This window comes from Equus asinus, chromosome 10, assembly GCF_041296235.1.
Source record: "Equus asinus isolate D_3611 breed Donkey chromosome 10, EquAss-T2T_v2, whole genome shotgun sequence".
Lineage (NCBI taxonomy): Eukaryota > Metazoa > Chordata > Mammalia > Perissodactyla > Equidae > Equus > Equus asinus.
The window spans coordinates 78,973,216-78,996,806 of NC_091799.1; the positions used below are offsets into that span (position 1 = coordinate 78,973,216).

A 23,591-nucleotide genomic window follows, 5' to 3' on the forward strand; every position below is an offset into this window, starting at 1 on the left:
CACTGAAAGAATTTAGAAAAATTCCTGGTACATAGTAGATGGGCAATGTTAGCTCCCATTCTAATAATAATAATTATTATTACTATTACTGCTATGGCTACACCACCACCATTACTAATGCTGAGGTAGGCAGCACTGAGAAGGAGGTGAATTCTCTAGTCAAGTTCTATAGGTCACTGAAGAACAAAACCAACCGAATTCTTTGGGCAAACGGTAGTGATGCAGTTTCCTAACATATTAACAAGATTATGAACATGAGTGACTGAATAAAAGAATGCACACTTATTGACCTTCAACTAAGCATCAGGCACTGAGCTAGGCACGTTCACAAAGGTTATGCCATTTGATCCTTATAACCAAGTAGAGGTGAAGCTTATTATTCAGTTGAGGAAACTGAGGTTTGAGAGGCAAAGTATTCTTTTGATCATACTAGCGTTACCTCTGAAGAACTTAAAGAAAAGCACAGAAAGATGAGCCACATTTGGCTAATCTAGAATATTCACAATAACACAGCTAATATTAAGTACAATTTCTATGAAAAAGTATACAAGTTCCAAACAATTTAAACAAGTGAACTTTTAAAATACAATTCACTTGTCTACTGACTATTATCGGTTTTATTTTCTAAGTGTTAATTGTGCATAAACTGATTTTCACAATAAAGATTTATATTATTTGAGAGGAGTATCTCTGTCTTTTCTTCAAAACTGCCAAAGGATCTAGTTCACTATTTGGTAAATACGTGATTTTACATGATCAAGGATAATGATGAAGACTGCAATCACCAGACTTAATACAACACACTTGGAACTCTGGAGGTTCAGTTATAGAAGATTCTGGGAATAATATATAATCCTTTTAATAATGAGGTGATGAGAGGAGCTTGGCGGGGGAGCGGAGAGGTTGGGATGAATTCAGCTGTAGTGAGACAAATTTTAGCTGGTACAAGGGAACAGCATTAAATAACAGTGAATCTCGCAGCGAGAAAGTCATGTTTTTAAAATTCTCCTTCAATTCTTCTGATTGTACCAAGCAGAAAGCCTTGATTTAGTGCTAATTTGTCTTTAATACCACCATAACACTTGCTAATATCTCTTTAACACAGAAAAATTTCAGACACAGAGCCTTAGCAGACAACAGTATTTAGCCAGAATTTATAATTGTTTTATTTTTAATGCAGTTTTAAAAATTGCTATGTTCTATTTACAGCAACATTGGCTTTTTATTTATGGTTGTGTTATAATGTTTCCTTTAGGAAAGGAAGAATGGGGAGTGATGGGCACAGGGTGTTTTTATGGGGTGATGAGAAAGTTTTGAAACTACAGAGAGCTAGTGATTGCACAACGTTGTGAATACACTAAATACCACTGAATTGTACATTTGTAAGTGGTTAATTGGGGTCGGCCCTGCGGTCAAGTGGTTAAAGTTCCACACGCTCCACTTCAGCGACATGGGTTCGTGGATTCGGATCCTGGGAGGAGAACTACTCCACTCATCAGCCATGCTGTGGCAGCATTCCACACTACAAAAAATAGAGGAAGATTGGCACAGATATTAGCTCAGGGCTAATCTTCCTTAAGCCAAAAAAGAGGAGGATTGGCAATGGATGTTAGCTCAGGGTGAAACCTCCTCACCAAAAAAAAAAAAAAAAAAAGTTAATCATACGTTATGTGAATTTTACCACAATAAAAAAATTATTTATAATTGTAAAATAAATCAATTTTTTAAAGTAAGTAAAGAATAAGGTGGTGTATAAATATAGAAAGAATTATGAGAGTAGTATGCAAACAAATGAAGTCTGGGAAATAGACTTAACTAGAGAAACTGGACTGGATTAGTATGGATGGAATTTCTGGGGATGAACTACAGGAATCTGATAGGTAGAGCTCTGCAAACTAATTCTGGCAGCCTCTCAAGACATCAGCAACCTTGCACATTCTAACCACAGGTGATTTCTGGTGGCATACCAGATGTCTTCAAGGGCTTAGGCAAAAATCCCAAGGCAGGCAAAGCATCTTTTGCATCCATCTGCCTCCTGTTCTAAATCTCTGCAGCCCCCCTTCCTCTCCCTCACCATTCAAGCGCCTACTGTCTTCACGATGACCTCTGGTCTCTCAATGCCCCAAACCATTTCTTCTTCTTCTTCAGTCAAAGCTTCTGTTTTTTTAAGTATAGGATTTAACTGTGTTTTGAAAACACTGACATTAGTCTTGCCTACTTCACAAGGTTGCTGTGAAGATCAAACTATTTTTGGGACATGCTTTAGAAGTGTTTCTCAAACTCTGGATTCTAGCTCATTAGTGGGTCATAAAATCAATTTAATAGATTATGATCAGTACTTTTTAAAAATTAAATCAAATGGAACGAAAAAATATCAGAGTGCACTGTACATTGCAAGATTAGGAATTATGGCACTCTTCTATTTCAGTTGTGTGCGTGTGGGTGTCGGTCTGTGCAAAGAGATGTGTGGAGTCAGTCACAATATAAAATGTAATTTACTGTGGGTAAAAACAAAATACAGCTTTACAAGACAAATCAGTCCTTTCTCTGTTATATTGTCAGATTCAGAGGATAAGAACTGTTTTTCAGAATAAAACAGGTTACCACATGATGTACACAGCAATAGACGCCCTAACCACATGTCCCATGAGCATCAGTGCTTTCTCCCCAGGGGAAAACCTTTACAGCAAAATGTAAAGTTCTTTATCAGACAGTTCAGAGTGAGAATAATTCTTTATATAATTGACTATAAATAAATTGCGCAATAATTTTAAAAATACTTCCGAATTAAAATTTGATCCTTGCATTACTTTGTAGGATAGAGCTGAAAACCATAAAAAGTCTGATAAGGGACAAAACTGGTAAATATTTAAAATATTCTGAATTGTTGAGGTTAAACAGAATCTTGCAATGCTCTTTAATTTGGGTCTCACATAAAAAAAAGTTTCTGAGAACTATTAAGAAATGTGGTAAATTATTAAGGCTTCGGTAATTAGTGGAAGGAGGAAGGAAAAACAAAACAAAACAGGAAGATTCAATGTAGCAGCAAGAGTTTTGGAGATCAAATCATCAGTGGTTACATCACTTCTCTAGCTGCAATGAATCAAAGAGTCGGTTAAAAGAGAATGCACGCAGACCAGAGAACTGTTCTACATTTTTGGCTCAGACATTACTTTCCGTATATAAAAGCCCTACTAGTGGCTCTATTGAGTGAACATTTAACATTTACTATTTTGTTTATAATGGTTAAACAGTAATGTTTGGCCTCGGCAGCTTACGAAATAAATCATAGCTGTCCTGAAGCTGAGAAGCATGGCTCAGGAAATCTCTCTCCTAGAGAGGGCATCCCTTATATAGGCTTTCTAGAGACTACAGTCATCCTGCAGAGACTCTGACCATTTTAGACGACATAACAGCTCTAGCTAGACAACTGCAGAGGACTTTACCTGTGCTGGGGAAAACACTAAAAATCTTTTTTTTTTTTTAAGAATTAGGGAGCATTTACTCCATATTGCCAATTGATATAAGATAATAAAAGTAAAATCAGCTGTTCAAAACTAGCTAAAATAACACAAAATCAAAGTAGGCTTTCATGCAATCCAAATTCTCGACTCTCAAATAGCCTACTTACCACTAGAAAATCAGTCACCATGGAAAGGCATCATCAAATGTGTTTTATGAAATCATTTTCCAAATTAAATTCTCTATATTATACCAGTGTACAACTCTTTAAAAGGCATAATTTAAAATACTGTGAAAAAATTATTTCTAAATTTTAACCATTTGTCAATTCTAGCTTCAAAAAGTCTTTGGAATTCAAACATCACCTCCACCACTACCACCCTCTCCAGGAAATTACCTGGACATCTACAATAGCCAGCCCCCAACCAGCCTTCTTGCTTCTGCCTTTCTCCCCGCATAGTTATTCTCCATGCAGAACGGCTAGAGTGATTCTTTTAAAAATGTAATTTAGATGATGATGTCATTCTTCTCCTAAAATCTGTCTAACGGCTTCCGTTACACTCAGAAGAGTATTCAAACTCCTTTACAGAGCCTCAAGGCCCTTTTTGATGAGATAGCCTCTCATCCCACACTTGTCATTCACTCTTCCCTAGGAAGGAAGGTAGTTTACTAATCTGACTTGTGAATGTGGGAAGAACTAACGGAGAGTTCTTGGCTCAGCTGTTCCCTTTTCCTTCTTGGGTGCAAGCTGCCCTCATGGAGTAACTCTCCTCTGCTGCCCCACACCCCGAGTCTACCTGGGGCAAACCTCGCCAGGATCAGTGTTGGATGAGACTGTGGGCAAATCTGTCCAATTCCAAGAGCTAGTGAGCAGGCACTTTTGGCTGTCATCCTCCTCCACCATATGGAACAAAAGTGCATTCTGGCCTTCATCCATCATGCTTTAGCGATTAGTCTTATTTCTTAATTTGTTTAGAGTCCACGGAGGGAAGAGGGGTGCTAATTATTAGGGCTACTAACCCCAATACACTGAAACAAACACACATGCAAGGAACACAACTTATATGTAAGTACAGAAAAGAATCTAGAAATGCTCATCTCTAAGTGGTATAGTTATAAGAGACTCATTTCGTCACATGCTTTTCTATTTTGGATGAACATTTTTTACAAATAACTATGAATTAATTTTATAGTCAGAAAAAAACAGCCAAAATTAACTTTCTTTGGGGGCTAGTAAAGAGTGTAAAGCTTGGGACCAGGTTTTCAGAGGAAATTATGAGCTACGTTTTGGATTCATGTCTAGTGAAATTGAAAACAGTTACAGAACGACTGTCTCTAATCATGATTACACACAACACAGGTAAAAATGTCCTACTTTTTTACAGATATTTCATAATTACTTTCACTTTAATATTTTGGCTAATGTCAAGTCACCAAATAGTGACAAAAATTACATCATTCTCCTGAATCTATAAAGCCCCTCTGGTCCATTTATTCAATATAAGATTACACTAACTGCTTACTTAGAATGTTTATACGTTTGACTCCATAACAGCAGCTCTTATTCATATATTTTAAACTGGAGGTTTTGGGTTCATGACTGATTTTCATTTTTTCTGTCCTAAATATCAACACACACCCATAAATATTCATATAATTTTTCTACTCCTATCACATTTAGGGGAAAATTCTTCTATTTTTACTTACAAGTTAAAATGTTTTAAGAATATTTATAAATCTTTATAAGTAAATACTTACGTTAACTCAATTTTAATTCTTCTTCAGGCTTCCCTGAGTAACTTTGATCAGTATATGATCATCTAAACCTACAAATTTTTCACAAATTATTTTCATAAGTTACATTTTTTTCCTTCTATACGTTAATGTCTATGCATCAAGGCAGTGCATAAGGATGCCATGGAGGGAATGGCATCTGATCTGGCCTTCTTCAATGCATGAGGTCTCCACCAGCAGTGGGAGACCCACATACAGGGCAGAGTGGTCAGCAAAGGGAAAGGCACCAATGCAGTAAAGTAGAAGATAATCAGGAGGAAAAAGAGTATAATCTAACTGATTTTAAAAAGAAGTTTTCTATTGATGGAGAAAGTCATGGGAGATACTCAAAGGTTGGTTAAAGACAAATTAAAAGGCTGCAGGTGTCAGCCTGAGGAAATGTGAACTATATTCAGCATGTGATAAGCACTGAAGCAGTGAGCACTGCATTTAACACAACTTAAACTGGGGCTGCGTATTCCAGAGCGGATGGATAGAGAAGAGTGAGGATGTCCAACAGCACAGGTTAGAGATGATGCAGGCCTGAAGCAGAGCAAACTAACACATAGAATTTATAAGTCTGAGACTGATTATAGGAGATAGAGAATATTCTGAAGTTCTAAATGGAAATATAAATTAAGAAAAATAGCAAAGTCAAAAGGAAGAGTGAGTTCTAGAGTTGATGAGGAGCTGTGTTCTGGGTTTATTGACTTTACGTGCTGGTATAACATCCTGGTGGGGGTTGTTGCTCAGGTAACTGAACATACCTCTGGAGCGCAGAAGAATGTGTAGGAAGGAATTAAGAGAAGCAGATTCAGTAAGTAGTCACTGAAAGTAATGATAACTTAAAATAGTTCATCTCCTTGACAGAAGACTAGGAAAGATGATGTCCTTTTACTCTAATATGGAGACAGTGGGAATGCAGCCAGAGGAGGAGGATGAGAACAATAAGAACAAGATGATAGTGACTGTCACACACATAAAGGATGCCTAGTTGCCTTGAGTTTAGAGGACAAGAGGGAAGTTGGCAGGAGAAAAAGTTGTTTCAAAGAGTGCTACTGTCAATAAGAACAAAGACTAAAAAGACAGCTGAATTTGGCACTTAGAAAGTCTTATTTTATTCTTAAAAACACTACATGAGATTGCAGAATCTCTTCTGATAAATCCTCAAAATACCAATTTTCCAGCTTCTTCAGAGCCTTTGAAAGCAAACTGAGGTGGGCGGGGGGGGGGGGGGTCTCTCTCTGTTTTGTTTATTCTGGTATCCTCAGTGCCTAGAACAGTGCTTGGACCAGAGAAGGTACTCAATAATTGTGGAATAAATGATGTGATCTCTCTAACTTCCCTCCACCTGTCAGCCCCTCCTGCTCTTCATCTCCTTCCCTACTGAGCTAAGAGTCCATGATCATGATCCTACACACCTTGAGCAACTGTCTTACCAACATCCTACATTACATGGCCCCCTTATCCTTCTGTTAACATGTTTCCTATTTTCTCTCTCTCTGCAAGTTTTCAGAATCTTCCCTATAACCCCGGTGCCCTGAAATTTCATGACGTGTGGCTTCATGTGAGTCTTTTTCATTCATTGTGCTGAGCATTCAATGAGCCCTTCCTACATGGAAAAAAATTTTCTTTTTCAGTTTTGAGACTTTTTCTTTTGTGGGGGTGGTAGGGATGTGGGACTATTTCTTACCTAATTCCATCCTCCCTCCTCTACATTTTTTCTCTTTCTAAAACTTTCTGGTCAAATACTGGACCCTGAATTGACTCTTTTAAAAATCTAGGGCTAGCCCCGTGGCCGAGTGGTTAAGTTCACGTGCTCCCATACAGCGGCCCAGGGTTTTTCTGGTTTGGATCCTGGGCGCAGACATAGTACCACTCATCAGGCCATGCTGAGGCGGTGTCCTACATACTACAACTAGAAGGACCCACAACTAAAATACACAACTATATACTGGGGGGATTTGGGGAGAAAAAGCAGAAAGAAAAAAAAAAAACTTGGCAACAGTTGTTAGCTCAGGTGCCAAACTTTAAAAAAGTAAAATAAAATAAAAATCTACCTTTTCTTTCTCACTGTATTTTATTCTACTTTCTAGAAGATTTTCTTGACTTTATCTTTCAATACTCCTATGGCTTTCCCTGCTGGTATCATCTATTTATTTTCCAAAACCTCTTTCTTGAAGTCTAAATGTTCAAAAATTTTTGTAGTATTCTGCTTTAGTTTCTTGGCTACAATATTCTCTCTTTTCTCTCTGAGAATACTAACTATAAGATTTTTTTTCTTGAAATAGTCTTCTGTTTCCTACATTGTCTCTCTCTCCCCTCTGAGTTATTCTGTTTGCTTTAGTCTTCGTCTTTCATGTTAGAGGATTTCCTCAAATGTCTAGTGATCCTTATCTGTCCATTAATATATAAGAATAAGGCAGTGAAAAGCTGATCATGGGGTCAGCCCTGTAGCTGAGTGGTTGAAGTTCTGCATGCTCTGCTTCGGCGGCCCAGGTTTGTGGGTTTGGACCTACTCTGCTCATCAGCCATGCTGTGGAGGCATCCCACAAACAAAAAGTAGAGGAAGATTGGCACAGATGTTAGCTCAGGGCTAATCTTCCAGAAGCAAAAAAAGAGGAGGATTGGCAATGGATATTAGCTCAGGGTAAATCTTCCTCACAAGAAAAAAAAACTGATCAGAAACTCTGTCAGGGGTCAAAAATCTTCTTCTGTAAAAAGCCAGACAGTACATATTTTAGGCTCTGAGGGCCATATAGTCTGTTGCAAGTACTCAACTCTGCTAGTGTAGCACAAAAGCAGCCACAGACAATACAAAAACGAATGAGCAAGGCTATTCTAATTAAACTTTATTTATGGATATTGAAATTTGAATTTCACATAACTTTCATGAGTCATGAAGTATTTTTCTCATTTTGACTTTTTTAAAACCATTGTGGTAACAGAATAACGCCCCCTAAAGATGTCCACGTCCTGATCCCTGGACCTGTGATTGTGTTCTCCTACATGACAAAGAAGAATGAAGATTTCAGACTGAATTAACATTGCTAATCAAGTGATCTTCAATTAGGGAGATTCTCCTGGGTTATTTGAGTAGACTCAATGTAATCACAAAGGTCTTTAAAAGTGGAAGAGGGAAGCAGAAGAGAGGGTCGCAGTGTCGCAACGTGAAAAGGACTCCACTCATTGTTGCTGACCTTGAAGATGGAGGAAGGAGGCCATGAGCCAAGGAATACGGGTGGCTTCTAGAAACTGGAAAAAGCAAAGAAATGGCTTCTCCCCTGAAGCCTCCAGAAAGGAACACAGTCCTGCCAACACCTTGATTTTAGTCCCATGAGAATTCTGATGTACAGAAGAGTAAGATAATAAATTTGTGTTGTTTTAAGCCACTAAGTTCATGCTAAATTTGTTACAACAGCCATAGGAAGACAATAGAAACATTTAAAAACAAAAATTTGGCTCATGGGCCATAGGTTGCTAACCCTTCGTACAGGCTCTTGAGCCAGACTGCTTGGGAATAAATCCCAGTTCTGCCACTTATTAACTGTAATTTTGGGTAGGCAACTCAACCTCATTGTGTCTTGGTTTCCTCACCTGTAAAATGATGATAGTAACAGTACCTACATCATAGGATTGTTATAAGGATTAAGTGATAGAGTACATCTATAGCGCTTAAAATACTGCCTAGCCCACAGTTACGCTCAGTAAGTGCCATTATTATAATAATAATAGAGGACGGGGAGAGGAAACATAGCTCCATATGAAGATATTCACCTTATCTCAGCTTTGCCTGGAATACAGTTGCTCTAACAGACCCCCTCTAAGAGTAATCCTTTGGTCTTCTGTGGGGGTGAGGGAAGATGAAGGAACATATGGATAAGGAGAACACATTAGTGGTTACCAGAGGGGAAGCGGGTAGGGGGAAGGCGAAAGGGGTAAAGGGGCGCAAATGGATGGTGTCAGATAAAAACTAGACTACTGGTAGTGAACATTATGCAGTCTATTCAGAAACTGATATACAATAATGTACACCTGAAATTTACATAATGTTATAAGCCAATATGACCTCAATAAAATAATTTTTTTTAAAAAAGTGTTTAAAGTATTAGCATTTGGGGGAAGTGGTAAAAGTAATTATTTGTGTCAGGCTATATTAAGTAACGGATTCCTGATTTAATCACTTAGTGCAATTACAGAAAGATTTCTATATGATTGCAACTAACAAGTTTACAGAGGAAACCACGGAATAATAAAATAATTAAATCCAAGTCAGCAAAGTAAAGAAGGTAAAGAACATTAACTATTCAGGTTAAAGGGTAAGGAAAGAGAAAGACTGTTGAAATCTCAATTTACTGGTAATAAGGTGAAATGTAAATGCACAAAATATTAATTTATTTTTAACGGCTATGTGATATATTCTATAGAATTTTTAATAAATATTTTGGATAGTCTTTTATTAACAAACATTTAAACAGCCTCTAATTTTTTCCTATTAAAAACAAAAAAAGAGCAGTAACCTGGTTGCACAGGGTGGAAGAGGGAATTGCAGGATAAACCAGTTCATCTTTCACAGGCTTCCACGGCCACAGCTGAGGTTCCAGCCTCTCTAGTTATCGAAGTCAATTACCATTCATGTTTCTAACTAACACAAGCATCTTGACTTCTCGTTTCTGCTGTGGTCTCCTCTCTTAATTCTCTTTGTCCATGTGGGTTTATGCTTTTAAAAATGCCTTTTCAGTCATTTTAGTGGAGTTTTAGGAGGGAGCAGAATTGAATAAATGAGTTTAACTTCAGAGGCTGCAAGTAATTCCACACAATCTTGGTGGTTTATTTGTGTTTTGAATCAATGATACACTTTTTTGAAAAGTTTGAAAAGTACACACGTCAAAAATACTACAGAATAATTTGTATGCCAGACGCTTTCTCTTGAACGTTTGTAAAAAAAAGTTATTATAATTCATATATCTACTTAGGCTTACTAACCAATGGATATAGAGCATTCTTATTTATTGATGGCAGCTGTATTTTCATACATTGCATGAATGCTTTAGCAGGGGTCTATATTCTTATTTTCCTAAACCATACTTTTAGTTACAAAGAAATCTGTTAAACTCAGACGCATGACACTTTCACAGCCTTAGTTAAACAGCACCCTGAGATGTAACCTCATCATTCTACTAAAACTGTAAATCATCTGGGAGCTAAAGAGAAAAAGGAGGAAGAAGACCAACAGTTATTGACAACCTGTTACGTGCCAGTCCTGTTCTGGGTGCTTTAAATACGTCACCTAATACAATTCTCAAGATGTGACAGGTTGGAGATCTTGCCCTCACTTCATGAATAGGGAAAATAAGGTGTAGAGAGCTTAGGAAACTCAGGACTGATGGACAGAAAGTTCCAAGTAATGTATAATGTAATTGTATGTCTCAGGTGTCATTTACAAAATGTGTTATAGAAATATGCAGTAGACTTTGAGCTGTCCGTATCTATTTTTCCAGACTCCCAGTATTAGGCCTAATGAAGAGACAAAAATCTATATTTGAATTTTTAATATTGTTCTTTATATTTTTTACAAAGATACACTATTTTTTCCCAAAGAAAGAAACCAGAACCATTTTCTAAATCACTTGATTCTTAAAAATTGTCTAAAAAATAAAATATTGTTTTTTCCTCTATAATGTAGTTCTCTCCCCCCTGTAGTTAATACTTCACTGCTTTAACCTGAACAACGCATATTGGGTAAAAGCTGTAGATTATTAAGTGATGAGTCCTTGCAGGAAGAAGAGAAAAGATCTTTTTGTCTTTGGTCTTATTCTTAGTGAGGCAGTAGGTGCTCAAAAATACCAGGTGAAATGTTCCTGACCTAGCTAGCTAGCTAGATAGATACAGATATAGAGATACGGAGAAAAGTACAGAAGGATACATTCCAGGTAATTTACAAGCAATATAGGGTAGAAACAGAACAATGAGAGTCGAAAGGAGAGGTAATTAAATAAAAGAAGAAGAATAGTAACAATAACAATAAATTTTTTGAAAAGTGTATATTCATGTTTATAAACTTATGATTCTATTTAAATAAAGAGATTTTGAAAAAAGCAAATTAGGGCTATATCTATTCACTTACAAGGTTGTCCATGTTGCTTTCAAGCAAATTGCAAATTCTTTCTCTATATAAAAACAAGCAAAAACGTTTAACCTGTTTATATACATATTAATAAAAGGAAAGGTGTAAAAGGACATAAATCAACCTAATCTTAACATGGGTCACCTGACAGTGATTGGAGACATTTAAAGATTTGTCGTGCACTGGATGTAAGCTACTATTGGTGACTTTATTTCCTGTATTGTCTCTCCTTCACGTTCTCCTATTCACTAGGGGCTTACTTATCTCCTGATGTGATTACCAATTTTTGTCCCAACTTTCTGTGATCCACACCAATCATTCTCTAGATTGGCTGAGAGAGTGTGGGCACTGATCAACCACTGAGCTGGAGAAATGTCTCTGCAGGATCTTGTAGGCTTGAGCCTTTTCTGGTAAAGGGGTGTAGTGTGTCACCATTTTCCCAAAAGGGACAGCCCCAGAATCTGGGCTTGGACTGCAAGCCAAAAGAGCAGTAGGAGGCAGTCAGGTGGAGAGCGGGTCAAATTGCTACAAGTACCCTATTGCCAAAACAAACTTTAAATGTTATTCCTTCCCATCACCTGTGTCCAGGGAAGGCAAAACTCCAGGCGAAACTCCATGAATATGATGGATCCTCATTTTCCTGCCAAAATCCTTGTCAACAAATAGTGATTGCAATACAAGTAAATACAGCATGTTCTTTTAGTACAGAGTCTAGCATACTGCATATTGTAGATTCTTGATAGATATTAAAGAGCAGCAACACTGCTTTGAGCAAAATACGTCCAAAGAATTTGGTAGGTGATTTTATATGAACAGAAGAAGTCAGTAGGTATTCCTAAGACTATACATGCTGGAATATTTTAAAAGTCAGAAATTATACCTGAGAGAGAGATGAAAACAGTTTTTAAAAATCTACCTATGTTAATACAGATTGTGTATTTACACATCATTAAGGATGTACCCTAAATTATCTTAATATCTACCTAGCTCTCTCTTTCTCATATCTGTATCTTATTATGTCTTCAAATAACTAGAATAGTTTGTTATGCTACTATTTTTTTTTTTTTTTTGAGGAAGATTAGCCCTGAGCTAACATCCGCTGCCAATCCTCCTCTTTTTGCGAGGAAGACTGGCCCTGAGCTAACCTTTGTGCCCATCTTCCACCACTTTGTATGTGGGACACCCACCACAGCATGGCTTGCCAAGTGGTGCCATGTCCACACCCGGGATCTGAACCGGCAAACCCCAGGCCGCCAAAGCGGAATGTGCAAACTTAACCACTGTGCCACCAGGCGGGCCCCTACGCTACTATTTTTCAATGTCTCCTTAGAAACAAACTGACAATCTCATTTTACCTTACCTTTTCAGAACACATTCATTCACTCATTCATTCAACAAATATTTATTCAGGATCTCCTGTATATTAGGCATTGTTCTTTGCTCTGGGAACATAGCCGGGAGCAAAATAGACAGTAGTCCTTTCTCTCATGGAACCAGTATCCTACTGGAGGAAAACAGCCAATAAACAAGGAAGTAAAAGATACAGTATAGTATGTCAGATGGTAATCAGGACTATGGAAGAAAATAAGAGGGATAAAGAATACCACTGAAGGGGGGAAGGCTGCAATTATATATATATGGTGGAGTCAGGGAAGGCCTTGCAGAGAAGGGAAAATTTCAGCAAAGAACTGAAAGAGGTGAGGGGAAAAAGCCATATGAACACCTAGGAGAAGAGTGTTACAGGCTGAGGGGTTCAACACATGCAAAGGCCCTGAGACAGGGTGCATGCTGTTACCCCTCCAGTGTCATCTCCCCATATTCTACACCTCCCTCACTTTACTCCAACCAAGCACTGGCCTCCTTGCTGTTGCTTAGATATATGCTGGTGAATGGAGGTTGAGGGGCCAGGGAGGCAGTGCAGACCTATAAAAGCTCCTCTGAAGAGACAGCCTTCTTGCCAAACTGAAAAACAGTCCGTCACCATATGACTGAAACGGACGTGGAGCAAACACTCCTCTTGAGCAGCAATGTCCAACAGAACTTTCTGCAATGATAGGAATGTTCTCTATCTGTACTGTTCAGTAAGTAGCCACTAGACACATGTGTTATTGGGCATGTGAAAACTGGCTAGTATGACTGAGAAACTGAAATTTTAATTGTATTTTATCTTAATTTAAATTGAAATAGTCGAATGTGGCTAATGGCTACCATACATACATAGAACACAGGAATTTATCATTAATAGACAGACACCTTACTTCTAAACAAAGAAATATGTTTCATTTAATTTGCTAAAGTTGAAGCTGGTCTATTGAGAATTCTATGATTAAATATGACAATTATGATAGCTTTACTTAATTGCCACAAAAAGTATATATTAGCCCTCATTTACCATGTAATTCTTTGGGTACTGTGTGAAAAACTACTGCCATTAGGTTTTCTGACCTCAGCTTTAGTGTTTCCCTGTGGATGATTTATTATCATTATTATTATTGTTATTATTATAAATTTTTTAAAAATCTGCTTTTAAATCAAGCTGTGTTTCCTGCTAGCAAGTTTTTTCTTCTCAATTTTATTTGTCTTCAGGTGATGCACATTTACATGCAAATGTAAAAATATGAATAAAAATATAATGAACAGGATATGGTATAATAAGCTATACATTCATGTATTATTAAATTCTAACAAAACAGAACCAAAGACTGTGATCAGCAGAACGGCTTAAAAGATTTTTGGGGAGGAAACTGGCATTCAAATAACTTTGTTTCTAAAAAACTGGAAATAGGAAATACTCACTATTCCAAGAGACATGCAAGGCCAATCTTTAAGAGCTATACTCAACTTTATGAAAATATATAGGTTCTAAGAAAAAGGCATATATACACGCACTATACCAAACACACCACTAGTAAAGCTACACAAGAAAACTTCATGTTTCAGAATTTCTATGTTTAAATCAACAGCACCCAGAGACGATGAAAGCCAGTTACTAAAAAATTTATTGCTTAGTAAAATCTCAGTTTACAATTCAAAGGATTTTAAAAATCTCTGTGCTGTTATGAAGGTTTATGGGGTTTACAGTGGAGATGAAAACAGAAATAAAAAGATCTGACAAACAGAAAATGCCAGAGATATTTCCAGCATTATCAACATGGATTCTTTTGCCCCTATCATTACCTTTCACCTTATTCCAAGAAAACTAACTTTAACTCATCTGCCTGAAAAGACAACTATGCTTCCTGGGGTCCCTTTCAAAATGTAAATGTTTGATGGGCAATTTTATTTGGAAGAATATTATCTTCATAATTTTTTTAAAGAACTAAAATGTAAACTCCATGAGGGCAGGAATTTTGGATGATCTGCAGTATTCCCAGTGCCTAGAATAGTGCCTGCCATATAGTACGTAGTTTTCTAGTTCTCTGTTTAGTCTTGCTTCATATTACTGTCAAACCTTCATTTTCAAAATCAAGTATACTGAGATGCCACATAATAAACTGAACTGTGCTTTTTAAATTTTATACCAAAAGATCTAATTTATTTTAAAAAAAGAATGTAATACGCATTGGAAAATACTCGGCTGGAATGTTTGCTGAAATACTGTTTACTGCAAAAGTCCCAATGTTTTATCAACTAACACTGAAGTTTAAATTAGGGCTAAACTCAGGAAATTGACCTTCATAATATTTTAACATGATGTTTGTCTTTATAAGGTGGTTTTCTTCTAAGAATAGCGGACTTAAATGTCCTTGACTTACAGTCAAATTTCGGTCCCAAATCTGTATGCTTCCATTCTGGCAGGCAGCTGCAATGAGGTTTCCATCTCTACTATATGTGCACGTGGTGGGAATTACTTTTTTACCCTGCATTGTCCGTGGTTTAAACACGCTTCTTTGCTTCCTTGGATTTTCTACTTCCCATGTCCTCACAGTCCTAAAAAGAATAAGGAAATTTTCATTTACAAAAAAGACAGGAGTTTAAAATACAAAAGAGCACATAAAGACAGCTTCACCTTTTAAGCATATAAACCTAATAATTATTTTAAAATAAAATAAAATGTGCACCATAAAACATTCCCCATCTGTAAATGAGGTTACTCACTGAAATAAAGTAAAGCATCCAAATCGTGATGTCATCAAATCAAACAGCAAGTGGCAAATTCTACTTCAAATCTATCAGCTATTAGTTCTGACCCTCTAAAGCAGTGGCCTCCAAACAATTCTGACTATACACTCTGATCAGTAAAACTGTTGAACATACACCTCCTATACACACACATTAATATCTAAATTACTTACATGTGTTAATGTGCCGTTATATAACATACACCAGAAAACACACTGAAAAAGTAAGTCACTAAAAAAGAATGCTGTCCTGCTCTAGGGCCCAGGCAAAGATCTCATGCCTCTGGGGGAGTAATAAAAATAAAGCTGTCTGCCCCTGAGTTTTCACCAAGTAACAAGCAACAGCAGTCTACAGCTGAAGCGGGGACAAGACTCCCTCCCACTCACAGTCCCAGGCAAAGGATTACTGCCACTGAGGGAGGCTAGAACAAAATCTATATGACCAAGAGAGAGACAAAACACCCATAATACACAGCCAAACAAAAAAGAGTTCAGCCACTTCTTGGCAGAAATTATCCAAGCTAAACCACTATGGAACATCTCTAAAGTTTTTAAAGAAAAAAACTGTAAATTCTATACTCTATAGCCAATGAAAATATATTTCAAAAATAAGGTGACATGAAGACTTTTTCAGGTGAAGAAAAGCTGAGACAATTCATTTCCACCAGATACATACTACAAGAAATGTTAAAGGAAGTTCTTCAGGAAAAACAAATAGGACACAAATGGAAACCTGCATCTACACAAAGAAATGAAGAGTGCCAAAAATGGTACAAATGAGAGAAAATGTAAAAGACATTTAAAAGAATGTTTAAATCTCTTTAAAAGATAAATGGCTATAAAGAAAAAATAATATATTGTGAAGTTTTAAGATAAACAGTTCAAGTAAAAATGTATGACAACAGTAGTACAAAGGTTGGGAGGGAGAGATGGAAGCATACAGTTTTATACTATACTTGAAATAGTAAAATATTATTAGAAGAGAAACTTTGATACATTGAAGATGTATATTATAAATCCTAGAGCAATCACTAACACATTTTTAATAATGAATACATAATAATGGAGATAAAATGGAAACAAAAATTAATCCCATCAAAACCAGGAAGAGATAAAAAAGAACTATGGGATAAATATAAAACAAATAGCAACATGGTAGATTTCAATCCAACCTCATCGATAATTACATTAATTTGAAGTGGCCTAAAAACTCTAATTAATAAAGCAAAGACTGTCAGATTGGATTAGATAAAAGCAAGACTCGGCAGATTTTGTCTTTAAAAAACACAAAAAAGCCTCTAAAGACTTAGAGACATTAATAGTAAAAGGACGGGGGAAAATGATGTACCATGTAAACATAATCAAAGAAAGCTGGAGTGACCATATTAATACCAGACAAAGTTGACTTCAGAACAAGGATAAAACTAGAGACAAAGAGGAAAATTTCATAATGATAAAGTCAACTGATCAAGAAGACATAACAATCCTAAATGCATATGCCCCTAATAACAAAGCTTCAAAATATAAAAACTTAATAGAAATAAAAGAAGAAAGAGCAAATCCATACCTATAGCTGTACACTTCAACACTCTTCTCTCAGTAACTGATAGAACAAGTAGATCCCTCCTCTCCCCCCCCAAAAAAATCAGTAAAGGTATAGAAAACCTCAAAAACAAGTTGAGCTACCAAAGAAGTTGAGCTAAGTAACATTTATATAACACTTCACCCAACAACAACTGAATGTTCATTCTTTTCAGGTACACACTGAACATTCAACAAGATAGACCATATTCTGGGCCATAAAACAAATCTAAACCACTAAAAATGACCAAAATCATATAAAGTATGCATACTGTCAGAAAATAAAATTAAATAAGCAGTCAATAATAGAAATGTATCTGGAAATATATCTTTTCCATAACATTTAGAAACTAATAGAAACAATTTTAAATAATCCATGGGTCAAAGAAAAAAATCACAAGGGGTATTAGAAAGTACCTTGAATCCAACAAATGTGAAAATAGAATATTTCAAAATTCATAGTATTCAGCTAAGCAGAGCACAGAAAGAAAATAAAGCATTAACTATATATAAAAAGAAAGACCTCAAATCAATGACTTAAGATTCAATCTTAAGAAACTAGAAAAAGAGAAAGTTAAACCCAAACAAACAAAAAGAAGGAAATGATGAAATTGAGAGTACAAATGACTAAAATAGAAAATGGAAAAACAGTAGAGAAAACAAAAGCTGGCTCTTTGGGAAGATCAATAAAATTAATAAACCTCTAGCTGGATTGATGAAAAAAACAAAAATTGGAGACAATATCAAACACTAATATTTTGAATGAAAGAGAGGATATCACTATAGAGCTTAACAACATTAAAAGGATAATAAAGGAATTTTATGAACAAATTTATATAAGTAAATTTGATAATTTAGGTGAAATGGACAAATTTCATTGAACGATACAAACTACAAAAGCTCATTCAATAAGAAATAACTGGAATATTCCTATATGATTAAAAAAGCTGAAAACATAGTTTAAAATCTTCCAATGAGGAAACTCTAGATAGCTTCACTGTTGAATTCTACCAAGCAAGCAAGAAATAATAATACCAACTCTAAACAAACTCTTCTGGAAAATAGAAGAGGAAACACTTCTCAGCTCCTTGTATAAGGCCAGCATCACCCTGATGCCAAAGCCAAAGTCACCACAAAAAAAGGAAACTATGGATCCATATCCCCAAGAAACAGAGACACAAAAATCCTTGACAAAATATCAGCAAATTCAAACTAGCAGTGTATAAAAATGATACTACATCATGATTAACTGGTATTTAAACCAGGAATACAAAGAAGGATTGAAAGGACTGAAAATTAAACAATATAATGTTTAATAGAAAATTAAACATATCAACAGACTAAAAAAGAAAAAAGATGTGATCATCTCAATCAATGCAAGACAAGCATTTGAAAAAAACGTCCACATTCATTCACAATAAAAAACTTTCAGGGGGCTGGCCGCGTAGCATAGTGGTTAAGTTTAGCATGCTCTGCTTCAGTGGCCTGGGTTCAAGGGTTCGGATCTCAGGCGTAGACATACACCACTCATCAGCCATGCTGTGGTGGCAACCCACATATAAAATGGAGGAAGGCTGGCACTCAGGGCTAATCTTCCTCAGCAAAAAACAAAAAAAAACCCCACCTCTCAGAAAATGAGCAATAGGATGGAACTTTCTCAACCTGATAGAGGACAACTATGAAAAACTTACAGGTAATTTAATTAAAGAGAATGACTGAATGCTTTCCTCTTATGCTTGAGAACAAAGCAATGATGTCTAGCTCTCATCGTTTCTTTATACTGGCATTGCCAGCCAGTGAAATAAGGCAAATAAAAGAAATTAAAGGCTTACAGACTAGAAAGAAGAAACAAATCTGTCTTTATTAAGAGACCACATAATCATCTATAGAAAACCCCAAGAATTTGCTCCTAGAATGCTACTAGATTTTGCTACACAAAAATGCTACTAGAATAAGTGAGTTTAACAAGGTCACAGAATACAAGGTCAATAATCATAAATACATTTTCTTTCTACTGATTAGCAGTAAACAATTGGATGTTGAAATTATGAAAATAATACCATTTAAACAGCACAAATAAATATGGAATCTGGCAAGGTATGTTTACTATTTGTACACCAAAAACCATAAAACATTTCTAAGACAAATGAAAGAAGATCTGCATAAATGAGAAGATATGCTGTATTCATAGTTCAGAAGAGTCAACAGTGTTTAGATTTCAATTCTCCCCTAATTAATCTTTAGATTCAATGCAATCTCAATCAAAACTCCAGCAGGGTTTCTTTGGAGTAGAAGTTCAGTAAGCTGATTCTAAAACCCACATGGAAACGCAAACAACTTGGAACAGCCTAAATAATTTTTTAAAAGAACAAAACTAGGAACTTACTCTACCCAGGTTCCCATATTACCTTCTAACTCTGTCTTATAACATCAATCATATAAGTTGTACTCAAGCATGTTAACATCTATTTCTTATGGGCCAGCCCTGGTGGCCTAGTGACTAAGTTCAGCGTGCTCCGCTTTGGTGGCCCAGGTTCAGTTCCCAGGCGCAGACCTACACCACTCATCTGTCAGTGGCCATACTATCACAGAGGCTTACATACAGGAAAAGAAGAGGCAGAATGGCAATAGATGTTAGCTCAGGGTGAATCTTCCTCAGCAAAAAGAGGAAGATTGGAAATAGATGTTAGCTCAGGGCGAATCTTCCTCAGAAAAAAAAAATGTATTTCTTCTACAAGAAGAGGTCCTTGAGAGCAAGCGTGCTTTTTTTTGTTTTTAATCTTTGTTTGCCTAGGATCTGCACCATCTCTTGAACATAACAGGAACATAACACATATTAGGTCCTCAATAAACATTTGTTGAATAAATGACAGAAATTCACTGCTCATCTAAATATTTTAGAAAGCAACTTTATTGAGGTATAATCAACTTACAATGAAATGCAATTGATTTTTAAATGTATAGATTTCAAATAGCCAGCATTTTCTGTCAAATATTTATGATTTATTCCAAATGAAGGTTTTTTTCTTTTTTAATAACTTTCACATGTCTTTCCCCTAAGCTGTGCTTGGGAACTTAATTGTTTAACATTATCAAACCCTAGTTTTCACAGCTGTCAAACCCCGTGCCTGACATAAGATTGAACTAACTCAATTTTATAAACTACTGGCTAGCAAGATGTAAGCTCAAATAAGGGTTTGGGAACTGTACACAGAAACAAGAGAAGGGCACCTTAGAACTCCAGGATTTAAAGCAACCTAGTAAGGAGCCAGGAGACTTAACTTCAGTGTTACCAGACACTTTGACAGCTAGAAGCCATAAGCAACATGACAGATCCTGTTAGCAGCATTCTCCAACATCCATTCTGCTTTCTTCTCAGTTAAAGGTCCGTATTTCTCAGCCTCTCTTGCAGCTAGATGTGATGAAACATGGCAACTATGCTTTGACTAATGCAGTGTAAATCGAAGAGTAGTGTAGGACTTCAGGAAAGTCTCTAAAAGAAGGTAACAGACCGTTCTTCATCCCCTCTTGTTTACTTCCTCCTCTGCCAGCACTCTAGAAATGATGCTGGGCTCAAGAAGCATCTTATCAGAGCAACAAAATAGAAGGAACCTTGGTCTTTGACGACACTAGAAGCACCAAACCAACTCTGGAGTGCCTGTGTCTAGACTTCTCTTACTGAGAGACAGACAGACAGACAGACAGGCAGACAGATGGATGGACAGATAAATAGATAGAGGGATAGAAAGAAAGATAGATAAAATTTAGTGGGGTATAACATACAATGAAATTCATCTTTTTTGTTTGTTTGTTTTTGGTTAGGAAGATTGGCCCTGAACTAATATCTGTTGTCAATCTTCCTCTTCTTGCTTGAGAGAGATTAGCCCTGAGCTAACATCTGTGCCAGTCTTTCTCCATTCTATACGTGGGTTGCCGTCATAGCATGGTTGGATGAGCAGTGTGTAGATCTGTGCCTGGGATCCGAACCCATGAACCCCAGGCCACCAAAGTGGAGCACACAAACTTAACCACTATGCCACCAGGCTGGGCCCCAAATTCATCATTTTAAATGTTCAGTTCTGTGAGTTTTGACAAATGCATAGTTCTATCACTCCAAAAATTCCCCTTATGTTGTCTCTTTATAAAACCCCCTCCCCTCCCAAGTTTTAACCCTTGGCAACCATTGACCTGTTTTGTATCTCCATAGGTATGTCTTTTCCAATATTATATAGTAGGAATCATACTGTATGTAGCCTTTTGACTCTGGCTTCTTTAATTTAGCATAATATATTTGAGTTGTTATATATATCAGTAGTATATTCTTTTGTGTTGCTAAAAAACATCCCATCATATGGATATACTACATTTTGTTTATCCATTCACTAAATCAAGGATATTAGGTTGTTTCCAGTTTGAGGTGACTATGAATAAAGTCACTATAAATATTCATGTACAGTTTTTTGGGGTTTTGTTTGGGGTTTTTTGTAAAAATAAGTTTTCATTTCTCTTGGCTAAATACCTAGAAATGGGATTACTAGTCAGATGGGAATTGTATGTTTAACTTTATTAAAAACTGCTTATAGTTTATTAAAAACTATTTTCCAAAGTAGCTGTTCCATTTTGCATTCTCACCAGTAATGTATGAGAGTTCCAATTGCTCCATACCCTTTACAGCACTTGGTATTATCAGTTGTTGTTTTTTAAGCCATTCTAATAGGTGTGTATTGGTATTGTGATTTTAATTTACATTTCCTAAATGACTAACGACCTTGAGAATCTTTCCACATACTATTTGCTATCCATTTCTCTTCTTTGGTGAAGTGTCTCTTGAAATCTCTTGCTCATTTTAAATATTTACTTGTTTATTTTCTTATTATTGTACTTAGACAGTTCTTTTGATATTCTAGATACAAGTTCTTTATCAGATATGTGTCTGGCAAATATTTTCCAAGTCTGTAGCTTACCTTTTCATTTTTTTTAAACAGTCTTTCAAATAGCAGATGTTCTATATTTTAATAAAGTTCTACCTACCAAATTTTTTTATATCATATCTAACAAATCTTTGCCTAACCCAAGATCATAGAAATTCTCCTATGTTTTCTTCAAGAAGTTTTATATTAAGTTTTACAACTAGGTCTATGATCTATTCAAATTAGTTTTTATATGTGGTATGAAGTCAAGGTTCGTTTTTTTTTTTTTTGCATGTGGATATCCAATTGTTCCAGCACCATATGTATCTGAGCATCATAAAACCTTACCCTCTACTAAACGTATTCTGTATTGCTTGTCTCTTATCTCCATTCACTATGCTTCCCATATTTAATATGCACAAAAAGTTGAGACATACCCCGGTGCCTTTTTTTCTACCCTCAGCTCTGCAATAGTGGGGATAAATTACAATAGTTCCTCTTTTTTTTTATGACTGAACATCTAGAAAAGTCAGATGACATTTTAGAATTACGATATGAAAAGCCCACACAAGTATTACATATCCTTATCACTATCTGGCTTGTTTAAAGTCCTTCATCTCTAAAACTGGGATAATAATACTATCCACGAGGGGTTGGGAGGACTAAACGAGATAAGGGATGTAAATGTGTCTAGAATAGTACTTGGAACACAGTAGGCACTCAATAAATACTAGTTCCTTTCTGCTCCTCCTCTTAGACCATAAGTACAATATTAAAGCTAATAAATCCAACAACCAAGTATGTTCCATTATTTCAGTGGTATATTAACAGGTTGAGCCAGTTATCAAAATAACAGAAAGGAAAAAAAGCAGCTAACCTAGTATATAGATGGATGAAATATAAATTTACACAGCATCTGATGGTGACTAATTACACTACGGTTTTATGGCTCTGATTCTCTGAATCTATGCCTAAAAAAATGGTCGCTAAAGTGCTAGGCCATTAGGTATCTGTCAAAACATTTTATGCCGAAGAACACTTATTTTGAAACTTGGAATGAGACCTAGTCTTGTAAAATTAAAACTGTGTTTCATAAAAAAAGATTTAAAAATAGAAGAAGGATCTGCCTGGGCCTTTCTGGACACACAATGAAAACACCCAGAAGACAAGAAAAAGACACAGGTGGGACATTACATTGCCCCAGGCACAAATGCTTTCTGTCTTAAAATTTTGAATTCTTTCCAGATACAAGTTCTAAACTTTCTGGCATCTGCTGCATAAATGTATCACAACATTTGGCAGAAGTCAAGGGAAGCATTAATTTTGCATGGAAATCACTTAAGAGATCTTGGTTTAATTTTTCTCGAAAGACTATACAAGCAACTCGAGTGATGTAAGAGTTTGAAACTTGCTGGCTCTCTTGGTAGAACAAATCTAACAAGAACAACCTTCTTGACAAAAATGCCCAAATTTAAGGTAGTGAAGTTCCAAAGAAATGGGAAAAATGTTCTGGCTCCTATATAATCCACAATAATTTTTATAAACACACATATACAGTAATTGCAATAAGAATACAATCGCATTTAGGAGAAATGTATTTGGTGTTAATGTTTTACA

At 36.1% G+C, this 23,591-nt stretch overlaps 1 protein-coding gene across 1 annotated transcript in view; it reads right to left on the bottom strand.

Moving 5' to 3' along the window:
- WDR70 (WD repeat domain 70) overlaps positions 1-23,591 on the bottom strand; it is a 289,585-nt gene that overhangs the window by 82,909 nt on the left and 183,085 nt on the right. Inside the window, exon 10 of the mRNA XM_014831227.3 lies at positions 15,118-15,292. Coding sequence (XP_014686713.1) covers positions 15,118-15,292 — 175 coding nt within the window. The remainder of the gene's footprint in view (positions 1-15,117; positions 15,293-23,591) is intronic.